This window comes from Aquarana catesbeiana, linkage group LG01, assembly GCF_042186555.1.
Source record: "Aquarana catesbeiana isolate 2022-GZ linkage group LG01, ASM4218655v1, whole genome shotgun sequence".
In the NCBI taxonomy this organism is placed as follows: domain Eukaryota; kingdom Metazoa; phylum Chordata; class Amphibia; order Anura; family Ranidae; genus Aquarana; species Aquarana catesbeiana.
In genome coordinates, this window is record NC_133324.1 from 117,649,207 (window position 1) to 117,663,042 (window position 13,836).

Here is a 13,836-nt window from a genome sequence, read left to right on the forward strand (position 1 = left end):
ATCTGGTGTGAACATAGCCTTAATGTAAGACTTCATATTAGTATCCAGAGCTGCATGCACATATGATGATTTTTTTTAGTGAACAGGGGAAGGTCCACTTTAAAAATTCCCCTAATTAGGAGTTTATTAAAGAAATACTCCTGCCCCCCCCCCCCCCAACCCCAACTCGCCCCCCCCCCCCCCCCCATTTTTAATGGCAAAGTCATTTAGTTGTCTAAATATAAATAATTCCATACAGTAATTGTATCTTGTATTCTTATGCTGGGAGCTTTAATGTGCAAACCAGCTAATCTAGACCACTTTCTGCTTTATTATGATTGGAAGTCAGTGGCAGTGATGTATTTTCTGGACCCTGGCCTCATCCTTAACCGACATTAAAGTGTGTTATATCTCTAGCTGCATTCTTTTATGCTCCTTTTTACAAAGTAAAAAGTGCATTGCTCAGCACAAATCTACATACTTTGAATACTGTTCCTCAGATGCCTAGATCTAAAAGGTATATTGTGATAAATGACTAGATGCACACGCTTAACCACTTAAGCCCCGGACCATTTGGCTGGCCAAAGACCAGAGCACTTTTTGCGATTCGGCACTGCGTCGCTTTAACTGACAATTGCGCGGTCGTGTGACATGGCTCCCAAATAAAATTTACGTCCTTTTTACGTCCTTTTTTTTCCCACAAATAGAGCTTTCTTTTGGTGGTATTTGATCACCTCTGTGGCTTTTTTTTTTTTCTTTTGCGCTATAAACAAAAAAAGAGCGACAATTTTGAAAAAGCTATATTTTTTACTTTTTGCTATAATAAATACCCCCCCCAAAAAATTTTTTATATATATATTTTTATTTTTTTTTCCCCTCAGTTTAGGCCGATATGTATTCTACATATTTTTGGTAAAAAAAAAAATCGCAATAAGCGTTTGATTGGTTTACGCAAAAGTTATAGTATCTACAACATAGGGGATAGTTTTATGGCATTTTTATTAATCTTTTTTTTTTTTTTTTTTTTTTTTTTTTACTAGTAATGGCGGGCGATCAGCGATTTTTTTTTTATCATGACTGCGACATTATGGCAGACAGATCGATCACTTTTGGGGCTATATTGGGACCATTCACATTTATACAGTGATCAGTGCAATTAAATATGCATTGATTACTGTGTAAATGTGACTGGCAGTGAAGAGGTTAACCAATAGGTGGCGCTGTAGGGGTTAAGTGTGTCCTAGGGAATGATTCTAACTGGGGGGGGGGGGCTGTGTGTGACACGACACTACTCCCTATTACAGGGAGCGGTGATCAGTGTCCTGTCACTAGGCAGAACGGGGAAATGCTTGTGTACATTAGCATTTCCCCGTCCTTCCTCTCTGTGAGATGATCGTGGGTAATCCCCACAGACATCGAGTCTGCGGGACCCGCGATCACGCTCACGGAGCTCCCGGCGGGTGCGCACGCCCGCAAGCTGCTTAAAGGCCAACGTACAGGTACGTTAATCTGCCGGTACATGCCCTACTGCCGCAGTATATCTGCGTGAGGCGGTCGGGAACCGGTTAAAGCATTTGCTTTGCTACTTGTTTAGTACCAGCATTGCCTGACGTGCTTGTATACTGCAGTATTCTTTACATGTCTGGGCCACCCTGGCCACCCTTCCACTGCGCTTGGGGACTCTGAGTGTTTTCCCATCTATCTCAATGGAGGCTGTATGGCAGTAAAGTTAAAAAAAAAAGCTAGAAAGAAAATATCACTACTTTTTCTGCTACAGCATGTGTTAAAGGGTGGGTGTTTATTTAAAGCGGAACTTTACTCATAACCGTTTGATAAAAATGAATGCTCATTAGCAAAAGAACATACATTTCACATTAATTATCATACTACCGCAATTAGTGTGTACTGTAAATTGCTTCCAACATTGCTCCTGTTTCTTATTGCCATAGGCCACCATTTTGTTGAAGCCCAGAGTAGTCTCTTCCTTTTTGCAGTCACTCCCCCTCTCCTTGGTCACAAAAACTTTGTCACTTTCTGTAATTAAAATGTGTGCATTTCCAGCTATCATTGTATGTCTTGGCTCAGCTGGAGCAGAAGGCTGACAGAAGCTTTATATTGTTGAAGTTCACAGGCTGCAAATTAGGGCAAAAGTAGAGCATATCACTGAGATAAGACACTATCCTTGTAAGTTTAACTCTTTTGTTTCTCCCTGGCAGCAGAGTTTGTCCAGTCAACTCTCCTGCTTTTCTTTTCTCTCTCCCTAATCTGTTTTGGCACAGTCTGTGTCATTCCTGTTTTGCTCCCCCCTCAGCAGTAGTAAATATTTAGACTGTCAGTAGTTCGGCCTTTGGTGACTCAATGATTATCACCCCATTGGCAAGAATACAGGACAACTGAGCATGTGCAGAGCAGGGTGAGAGAGCAGGGCTGGTGCAAGAATTTTTCACACCCTAGGCGAAACCTCATTTTGCCGATCCACCCCTGACTCCACCCCCTTTTCCCTGCCCATGTAAACCCCACCTTTTTATTGAAGTGCCCATCAAATGCAGCCTCACCTAGCGCCCATCAAATGCAGCCTCACCTAGCGCCCATCAAATGCAGCCTCACCTAGCGCCCATCAAATGCAGCCTCACCTAGCGCCCATCAAATGCAGCCTCACCTAGCGCCCATCAAATGCAGCCTCACCTAGCGCCCATCAAATGCAGCCTCACCTAGCGCCCATCAAATGCAGCCTCACCTAGCGCCCATCAAATGCAGCCTCACCTAGCGCCCATCAAATGCAGCCTCACCTAGCGCCCATCGATGAATATTTGCTTGCTTCCATTCATTCGGGAGTCAGGACACAGACACAGTCCTCCGTCGCCGTTGCTCCTCTGACACTATGTGCGAATAGAGCGGCGGCTGTCTGCTGATGCTGAGACTTGGTTACTTGCTGCAGAGAGAAGAGCGTAGGAACACCAGTGGCCGGGCGCCCTAGGCAGCAGGGCACCCTAGAAGGCTGCCTAGTTTGCCTAGTGGTAGCACCGGCCCTGGGAGAGAGAGTCTTACTGGATTTGAAACCATATAGCCACTTATTTTTAATGTTTTACATAGATCCCTTCAGGCTGGCCCCTTTAGCTGGTATAGCTATCAAAACATAATCTTATGAATAAAGTTCCACTTTAATTAGGAAGTATATTTATATAAATATTTATTTACCTTTTTAGTGTTAATTCCAAATTAGAAGTTGAAAACCTCATGACCACACCTAGGCACCATCTGTTCTTCAGATCTCAAAAAGTCAGGAGTTACGCATACCCTACCCACTCTACCTTTCAATTACTGTAATACATTGATGGTGTCATCTGGGGCGAGCCCTATAGAGATTCTGTGCAATGGCTTGAAGAGTGGGCCAGGGCAAAAAAAAGCAGCTGCAGAATGTAACAATTGCGTTCTATTGCATTCACAACTAACTGATCTTGCTTTGTTTGAAGAATACAGTTGCCTAGTCTAGTTTTACGTATAACAGTCACACTTTTCATTCTCTCTCCCCAACAAGCAAGGAGAAAATCCAACTGTGTGAAAGAAGTGGAGAAGTTGCAGGAGAAGAGAGAGAGAAGACGGTTGCAGCAGCAAGAACTCAGAGAGAAGAAGGCTCAGGTGTGTGAGACTAATTCTCATTGTGATGTGACTTCTGATGTATGTGTCTCTTAACCCTCACTTTTTAATGTATTCATTTTTATGTCATGTGTTTCTCCATATTTTAGGATGTTGATACCACATATCCAAACTATGAAATCATGTGTATGATAAAAGATTTTAGAGGAAGTTTGGATTACCGGCCTTTAACTACAGCAGATGTTGTAAGTTATAACCATTTGCCTTTTACATTTTCTTCCTTGAAGTTAGATGAGAGAGATTATTTCAAACTAAAGACAGGCAATACCTTTCCTCCAACGGTCCTGTCCCTTGCCGACGCCAGCATCTTCTCCTGTGTGCCAGTTTTCAGCCATCTTCTTGGGATGCTGCGGGATGATGTCACGCATGCGCCGTTCAGCTTACATGCGGGGCATTGCTGGGAGCAGGCAGTTAGGTGAATTTTATTGCAGAAGAGACTGTCACTTTTGAAATAAAAAAAACCTGCCTGCTCCCAGTAAATGACAGCGGAAATTTAGTTCTAATTTACCATTTTTGTTGGGTTAATTATTAAAAACATGACCCTACTGTTCTCCCCACTTAGTAAACCTGTCTTATAACACAACTACAGGCACATTGCTGTGCATGCAAATTCTAATCAAAATATTCATATCAATTTCTATGTCCTCTGGATCCTGGACAAACTCTGTACACAGTCCACGTTTGCCCAGCCCGCCCCTTTCCCAGAACTAAGCTGTGTGCATGGACAATGAATATAATAAGCAAAATGCACATCTCTAGCTATACGATTGACTCTTTGGAGTGTTAAACTTGCTTTTCCTTAAAAAAATGCCTTAAAATAACCATACTTCACTCAGAGATGTACATTAAGGCTACTTTCACACTGGAGCGTTGGGAGTGTCAGCGGTAAAGCGGCGCTTTACCGTCTTTGCGGAGGTTTTTGGCTGCTAGCGGAGCGCTTTTAACCCCCGCCAGCAGCCGAAAACGGCTTGAAACTGCCCGTAAAGCGCCGCTGCCTATTGATTTTAATGAACAGGGGCCCTTTAGGAGTGGTGTTTACACCACTGCTACAGCGCTGCAAAGATGCGGCTTGCAGGACTTTTTTTACCGGCCTGCCAGCGCACCGCTCTAGTGTGAAAGCCTTCGGGCTTTCACATTGGAGTGAGAGGAGAGGCTCTTTCAAGGCGCTTTGCAGGCACTATTTTTAGCGTTATAGCACCTGTTAAGCGCCTCAGTGTGAAAGTAGCCTAATAATTCGATACTATATAAAAGCATTCTTTCTGTGTTCATGCAGGCACTCTGATTAATAAGGGGGTGATTCATATTGGCAAATAAATATTTTAAAAGCAACCAAACCCTTCCTCTGCTTATTAATTAAAATGGTACTCCTGCGCTATCACAAATGGAGGATAAAGTGAATATGACTGCTGCAAACACCGAAAAGCAAATCCGTGGCTCTAAAGTGTATGAATAATGATGATGTTGCGCTCTCAACAATACCGTGTGATACTAAACAATATATAACATGATCTGCATAAATACATAAGTAGATAGATGAACAAAAACATTAAATTGATGATACTTCTAAATGTCCATCTCAAGTGCCAATAAAGTGACTGATATGGTAAATACAAATGTGTAAAAAGTCCCAGCGGTAACAATGTGAATCCACAGGTGCAACTAAACTAAAAGGGCTCTGCTTCTTGCACATTCCAAGCGGTGAATAACAGTGATTGGTGTCTCTTCTTATAGTGTATGTGACACCTCAGTGCTCACAGGCCTCTCACCTTACTGCGCTAAGGTAACAGCATTAGGTATAGATATCTCCTATAGGGGATCCTTGTACCTCCTCTTATCTATGGGGATTTCTCTGTGATGAACGTTGCCCTAGGAACTGGATACACGGCAATACCTCCTTGGATGTGATTCTGGGATTTCCACCTAGTTTTCTCCGTAGTAGTGGTATATAAACATAGGGGCTCCAATAGTGAGAAACAGGGCAAAACAAGGCATATAATCCACAAGCAGCGAGCTCGTACTCCTATGTCACTTCCGGTCTGTCGCCCAATTCTGACGCGTATCGTCACGTATCACCTGACTTCATCAGGGGATAACAGAGATGGTGTCCTTTATATAGTATAATAGGTAAGTATATGCTGGCGGCCTTTTTCCCGTAGCCTGCCATTGACATATATTGTAGTGGCAATTTTACTATGGCCTGCCGTATAAACCAAAGGAGTCACGGCCATTTTCCTATAGTCTCTGATTGTCTAGCTGTTCACTATGTCAGGCTACTAAAACGGATATCTACCTGTAGATATTTAGGCCACGGTTGAACTCCTTGCTAATGGAAAACTTGATTATGCAATATAAAAATCTTTATTACAATGTAGACTAGTAATTTAGGAATATATAAAAATGTATTAAATTAAATTTTTAAAAAATCCAGAAAGCGCCGCAACTAATAAAGGTATATAAAATTTGTTACATCAGTTCCGGTGTCTCTGGGCTCTTATTATTTACAATACCATTTTTAAAAACTAATTTCATATACCTTTTATTAGTTATCTTTTTTAGTAGCCTCACATAGTGAACATCTAGACAATCAGACTATAGAAAAATGGCCACTGACTCCATTCGTTTATTCGCCGGGCCATAGTAAAATGGCCGCTACAATATGTCAATGGCAGGCTACGGGAAAATGGCCCCAGCATATACTTACCTATTATACTATATAAGGACACCATCTCTATCTGTTATCCCCTGATGAAGTCACATGATGCGTGACGGTACGCATCGGGATTCGGGGACAGACCGGAAGTGACGTAGGAGTACGAGCTTGCTGCTCCTGGATTATACCTTGCTTAATTGCTTTTACATGCGAGTACAATTTAAGTTTTTTTAATAAAATACTACTTAAGAAACTACCACACTATTGGAGCCCCTTTGTTTATATACCATCACCATGGAGGAGACTAGGTGGAAACCCCAGAATCACATCCAAGGACGTATTGCCGTGTATCTAGTTCCTAGGGCAGTGTTCATCACAGAGAGATCCCCTATTTACCTTAGTAAGGTGAGAGGCCTGTGAGCACTGAGGTGTCACATACACTATAAGAAAGACACCAATCACTGTTGTTCACCGCTTGGAATGTGCAAGAAGCAGAGCCCTTTTAGTTTAGTTGCTCCTGTGGATTCACATTGTTACCACTGGGACTTTTTACACATTTGTATTTACCATATCAGTCACTTTATTGACACTCAAGATTTATGGACATTTAAGGAGTATCATTAATTTCATTTTTTTGTTCATGTACTGTATCTACTTATGTACGCATTTATGTAGATCATGTTTTATATATTTAGTATCGCACGGTTTTGTTGACAGCGAAACATCATCATTATTCATACACCTTCCTCTGCTTAATTATCTTGAGTTGCTCAAATCGGTCATATTGCTTGCAGATATTTGGTCACTAAGGAGTAAATTTGTTTTCTCAAATATGCTTTACCATTGTAAAAATTTCTTCAGCGAAGTGATCTGTTAAATGAAGCTTTTTCATGCTTGTATTTCTTACAGATTGATGAGCATCGAATATGTGTTTGCGTAAGGAAACGTCCACTAAATAAGAAAGGTAAGGGACAAGTGTATATGAACAAACAAGTATATTGCTCAGTGAGAACTAAAGCAGCCCTTAGATTATGCCATTTTCTTTCCTTCCTCCACGGGTGGTGGAAGAAAAGAAAATTGCTCAACTCTCACATCAACACAGTCAGTGTTGATGGGGAAATCCCTTCAGCTGCGCTACTGTGTTCTGCTGGCGGGGAGCTTTCAATGCTGGCAGAACACAATGATTATTGTGAGCGGCTATAGCCTCTGACAGTGATCGCATGAAAAAAATCCTATAGGCTGGTTGTACTGAAGGCGATCAATGGATCGACTTCAATACAACCAACCTGCATATAAATAGATCAAATCTCTGCTGGTTCAGCAGGGATTCAATCCATCTATGGCTGGCTTTTGTAGTCCGCACTGGAAAAATAACAGGAATCTGATTCCATGAAACTTAAGTTATTTTTGAATATTCCTACTAAAACCTGCTGAACAGATGAATCTTCTTTTATCAAGCTCAGTGTAAACTCACACTGTAAACATAAAGGAATTTACATTTACACCACATCTTGTCTGTTCGCTTATTATCTTTCTTGAGTCAGAGGGAAAGGGACATTTTGCCTAGAATTACACTTTAGGCCCGGTTTACACTGCTGCAAGGCAAAGTCATTTGACCTTGGCCTGTGACTTCCTTTCCACTTGATCCCGCTTGGGTGTGATTTAAGACAAGTACAAGGGCAGCAGCGTGAACCGAGCCTTAAAAAGGAACTGCAGTCTGCTCCTATCATTTGTAATAAATTTGCCATTCTGAAGCTTCCCTCCAACCACGTTGCATATTTTTATATATACTGTGATTCTGTACTTGCCAAATATGCTACAGAAATCTCCTTCCCCTGAGTCTGGCTGCATCCATTTTAACTGTGGGCAGCTGAAGCTGCTGCCTGTTCACTTCCTGGATTTACACAGAGGCACACCTCCAGCTCTGCAGCCCTGCAGCTCACATTGGCCCTGTTATTACTCGCCCCCCTCCCTTCCTGGCAAACTCACGATAGTGAGAGAGAGCTGGGCATGTCATAAGCCTAGGCTTTTTACCAGACAAGAAAGAGGAAGTGGGCTGTATAAGGTATTTACTTGCAGAAAAAAAAAGTTTTGCTGTCCTACGTTAAAACGACAAGGGCAGAAGATTTAATAGACGGAAAGTTGAAAAAAATTACTGAAGGTCCGCTTTAAATAGGAAATAAATTGTGTAGAGATTTTATTTTTTTCAGCTTTAAATAGGAAATTGTGTAGAGATTTTATTCTTTAATTTTTTTTCAGCCAAAAGTACATTTCTCATTTGTTCATTGACACAGTGCTTCCTTAATCAGAACCATAGGGTTATATCGCCTCCTACAGGAGTAGGAGACTAGGCAGAAAAAAGACTTGGCTACGCCCATGGGCAGCCCTAGGTGATATACACTGCTATGGACCTTCATTTTCTTTTCTGCCTAGTCAGGAGTAAGGACCTAGTTCCCAGCTAGGATCTCTGGTCCTGGCAATTTTTTTTTTTGCTTTTTAAGCTACTTTTTTTTTTCTCGTGGATTTTTTCATGTGAGATCTACAATCAACTGCCACGGGCGACGGGCTGGACACTAAGATCCAGTGGTCTCCCCAGTCTGGCCAGCGAGCGCATGCAGACCGCAGCTACACACTAGGTCGGCCACGATATAGCCACACTGGTCGGGGGCTGGCCCTGCAAGTTAAACATCTCGCAAGGTCGCATACGACCAGGCCTCGGCCTGTGTTACAGAGTTCCTCGTGGCCGACAGCCCCCCCCCCCCACTTCGGTGGCGAGGAGGACCTGTCTGGGAGCGTTACCCTCGCACTCACTGGAGCGGTAATTAAGGGGCTCTCTCCTTCCCTGGAGTGGTGTGGGGCGCAGGTACTCCCTGGGGTGGTCAGTCCCTCTGGGGGTTCTCCACATCCCACCCCCCTACCCCGTGTAAGGCCCGGGCCTCTGGCTTAGGTGCTTTGGACTCTCTGTTTACCCCCTCCCCCCCTCCAGGGTTGTCACTATGGGGGGTACACCTTGGCACCTCATGGTTGAGTGGGTGACCGACCAGGCATTCGCATATCCGTGCCCCCTGCGGCGGCCCTCCACTAGTTTAGGCCGCAACTTTGCGGTCTGCTTAGCACTCGCGGCAGGCGGCCTATTGACCGGGCGATGTGCGAGGCGGCCCTAAATCAAAGGTCGCCGCTTTCCATTGCGGGCATCCGCCCTCCCTCCTCGGCTCTAGCCTGGTCCGGTCCCCCCGCGGACCTGTGCATTAACAGCGGGCGGCCGAAAATTTAGGCCGTGGCTTTTGCGATCAAGGGCCCCTGGTGTGTACTCTTAATCAAGGGGTTCGACATCTGCCTCCACCGGTGCGGTCGCTTCTACCACCGTGGGATCTACTCTTGGTGCGTGGCTGTGCTGGCATCTGAGGATGCTTCTTTTGGCCGCAAGGTGTTGCAGGCTGCTGTTTAGAGGGTCTATAACCCTATGGTTCTGAATAAGAAAGCTCTGTGTCTGTCAATGAACTCGGACAAACGGATTTTACGGTAAGTCAAAAATCCTATTTTTCTTCAAGTACACAAAAAAAAAAAACTTTTGATCTTATCAGAAAGCATGTGTGCTTGTAATGTCCTGTGGACTGTACTAAAATCACAGGCAATGTTATAAGCATTCTCAGCTATCTTCTGTAAACTACAAAGCAATTCCCTCTAGAAAGGGGGAAGTGTTAAGTAGTAGAGTTTAACTAAAAGCAAAGCCATTTTTTTTCACTTTGAATAGCGTAAGGGGGAGTTATGACCTTTGTCAGGTTGTTTTTTGGTTTTTTTTCCCCATCTGTGTCCCATTGAGGAGATTTCCCTTTACTTCCGTTTTTTTTTTTTTTTTTTCTCATGTGGTCTCCCAAGGGCAATAAATAAAGTGGGGGGGGGGGGGAGTGGAGAGAGGAAGTGAAAGTGGCCATTGTGCAATACAATGGCCGGCCCTGCAGCCAGGAATAAAAAATTCCTCTGGTCCCAGCCAAAAGGCCTGGCTCAAGAGGCAGGTGTGAAAAAAGTGTGTGGTAGTGCAGTGACCTTAGTGCCGCAACACAAAGTGACCCTCGCTTACAGTGAAGTTATGGCACCCCTGGACTGCCATTCAAGGGGCACATGCACCAAGGGCTTCTTTCGGACCCGGCCTTCAGCTGGACCAGTGCAGCCCCCATCCCTGCCAGATAGTGAGCCCTTCTGGTTTTCTCCGGGAGAACCACGTCCATATTTGGCTCCCCGCAATACTAGCCTTCCAGGCCCCCATCATACCAGTGGATTTGCATGGCAATACCCCGACCCGCTCAAAGGTCATTGTGACAGCTCCTCCACCAGATGCTAAGAGAAACAGAGACCACACCGATCCTAGCCAAAAGGCAGGGATGACTCGGCCTCCGGCCAGACCAGTGCAGCGCCCGTCCTCACCAGGGGCACCCTTGTGGCTCTCTGGCTCAACCGAGTACCAGCCTCCAAACTTAGGAGCACTCGGTTTGGTCCCTGCCGATACAAACCATCTAGATACCATTATACCAGAGGATTTGCATAGCCGCCTCCCCGAATAGGAGTAGCACAGCGCCTCCTCTGGCAGCTGATAAGAACAGATACTACACTTGATCTTGGCCAAAAGGCCAAAACAGGAAGTGAGAGAAATCACTCCAAAATGAAATCCCTCAACTGTCACCAGAACTAGTGGAAGATTTGCTCCCCTCTAGTCCTGTTGAGGAGACAACCCAATATGTGGGATTTCCTTTAACTTCAATGAAACAGTAAACAGGGTGAATAGAGTGGGCGACCAGGCCATAGACATCAATAAAAGCCTGACAAGGGTTCTAATCCCTCTCCACTCTACCCAAAATGTAAAAAAAGTTTTGCCTTTTTAGTTATACTTTTATATTGATGAGCTGCTAGAATCAAATTTACAATATTTACTATACTGTAATATACAATTTAGATATACAAAATCTTTACATGTTTGTAAAGCATTACATTCCATTCATTAGCATCACCTTGATTTCAGCATGCTACAAATGAAGCACATGTCCAACAAACTCTTTCTCAGTAGTAAAAAGATTTAATTGCCATTGTAGCCCCATCCTAGTTCTGTGCACCTGAAGATGGGGCTTTTTCTTGTCCAGGTACAGATTGGGGCAGGTCCTGGACCAGCCTGTATTCCTTATCTGCAGTGTAGTCTACAGGGAGGTCCAGGAGATGTCTATACAGTTTGCCAACTTTGACTGAATTACTATACTACGGACAGAATTGCCTACACTTTACATGTTTCAGCTAGCTATTTTTCTGTTTGTCTAGATATGAGTCTTAAAAGAGATGCATGTATTATTTTTGCTTGTGAATCTGTGAAGGAGCCATAAATCTTTATGCATTGCTATAGTCATCATAACACATGCAGGTGTCCACATAAATACTTTTAGGTCTGTCTGCTTGTGCATTCAAATTTGCTATTGTTTTACAGAGTTTTCATTAAATGTGTTCTTAGTTTTATTTTTATTTTAGAAATGTTGCTTTTAAAATGTCATTGTATATTTTCATTTCAGAGAACACAATCAAAGACCTAGATGTCATTACAATTCCTAGTAAAGATGTAGTCATGGTGCATGAGCCCAAACAGAAGGTGGATCTCACTAGATATCTCGAAAACCAAACTTTTCGCTTTGACTATGCCTTTGATGAAAGTGCGCCAAATGAAATGGTCTACAGGTATGTAAATCATATAATACCTACAGTGCTTTTTCTATTTATCTGTTCAGAGATTTATGTTGAGAAAGGAGCTACAGTTTTGTGAGGTACATGTAGTTTACAGGCATGTGTACAAAAACAAATAAATGTTCTGGTGAATAAAAGTTGTTTTAATACCCTTCTTTCTTCTGTATCGGGCCCCATTCACACAACCATTCTGATCTAATCCGCTTGTCAGTTTTTCAGGTGGTCCTGCTCAGATGGTCCATTCACCCATATGGACCGGCGGGTGTAAATAGACTTGTGTCTGTTTACACCCACCAACCTCCATGCTAAGTCTGCTAAAAATAAGCAGAAGGGGATCAGTTCTCCTTTGTGTAGGTTGAGCAGATCCGAGGAAGCGGGGTGTAAATGGACAGCGGCGTTCCATATACACCTGGTCGCCCATAGAGCAGAGTGGGCTCTGTACGTGTCCCCTCTGCATAAACTGAGCAGACACGTGGACCTGTCATCCGGTCTGATCAGTGATCGGAATAGAGTCTGCCCCGTTCCACATCTGAATTAAATGGTCCAGTATTGGACACCATATTGTACAAAGACTTAAGCGTTTTGAAGAGGGTTCCGAGGCATGCAACTAAATTTAATAAAAAGCATAAAAAAATGTAGATAAAGCTGTACTCCTAGCAGAAATAAAATAAACATAAATGCTTATCTATAATCATAAATACTAACATTTTTTTTTTTTAATTGGGTCTGAATTTTATTGCTATTTGGGCTTCTTTGGGACAGGTGGCAATGCTTGCTGTCCTCTTAAAAGTGATTCACAGTGGATTGTTTTTCAGAGGGCTATGTAGCAATAGTTGGCAAGCGTTCAGGAGGCGATCCTGAGTCTGTCTGCTTAAAAAAAAAAAAAAAACACTTCTTTGCTCTACTCTTTGACACAACAGGAAGTGTGGGGAATCGCCACAGCAGGGACACAAGCACCAATATAAAATTTGTCAGCCTGAGGAACGGTTAGAATCTTTATTGTATTCTCAGCCAAAAAACTTCAACTGATCTATTTTAAGTTGTGGTTCAACAGCTCTGCACCCCTATTACCTCATCAGAGACAGTCAGGAAAAAGTTCAACCATATTTTTGTGGTACTGTGTGCTGCTGTCAGTCTCTCCTTGCCTTCTTTTCGTTTTGATGACTTTGAATCATTTTCATAAAAGTGACACAATCAAAAAAGTTGGTTGTCTGATCATAAGGATATGTAAAAATTCTGTATCTTCTTTTTCTCTGTGAATATTCATATGATGTCTGCTCTGTTTTGCTGCGAACGACAATACATATACCTTTTGGTTTTTAGGTGGCCCCCAGGCACACCCACACCACTGTGCATGAGATCATGCCATGTCTCTCTAGTTAGTGACAGTGGTAGTCAAGAAGAGGAGACTGGGAGCTAGTAAATCCAGCCATATACATACATACATACATACATACATAATCTCACAAAAGTGAGTACACCCCTCACATTTTTGTAAATATTTTATTATATCTTTTCATGTGACAACACTGAAGAAATGACACTTTGTTACAATGTAAAGTAGTGAGTGTACAGCTTGTATAACAGTGTAGATTTGCTGTCCCCTCAAAAAAATGCAACACACAGCCATTAATGTCTAAACCGCTGGCAACAAAAGTGAGTATACCCCTAAGTGAAAATGTCCAAATTGGGCCCAAAGTGTCAATATTTTGTGTGGCCACCATTATTTTCTAGCACTGCCTTAATTAACCCTCTTGGGTATGGAGTTCACCAGAGCTTCACAGGTTGCCACTGGAGTCCTCTTCCACTCCTCCGTGATGACATTACGG

At 43.0% G+C, this 13,836-nt stretch overlaps 1 protein-coding gene and 1 pseudogene across 3 annotated transcripts in view; one reads left to right on the forward strand and one right to left on the reverse strand.

Moving 5' to 3' along the window:
• The window catches only part of KIF2A (kinesin family member 2A), a 157,915-nt gene that overhangs the window by 65,018 nt on the left and 79,061 nt on the right, over window positions 1–13,836 (forward strand). For all 3 annotated transcript variants that reach the window (XM_073623266.1, XM_073623250.1, XM_073623257.1), the window contains exons 6-9: window positions 3,518–3,618; window positions 3,726–3,821; window positions 7,196–7,250; window positions 11,839–12,001. In XM_073623266.1, coding sequence (XP_073479367.1) covers window positions 3,518–3,618; window positions 3,726–3,821; window positions 7,196–7,250; window positions 11,839–12,001 — 415 coding nt within the window. The remainder of the gene's footprint in view (window positions 1–3,517; window positions 3,619–3,725; window positions 3,822–7,195; window positions 7,251–11,838; window positions 12,002–13,836) is intronic.
• Window positions 10,775–10,927, reverse strand: LOC141124435 (U2 spliceosomal RNA; annotated as a pseudogene).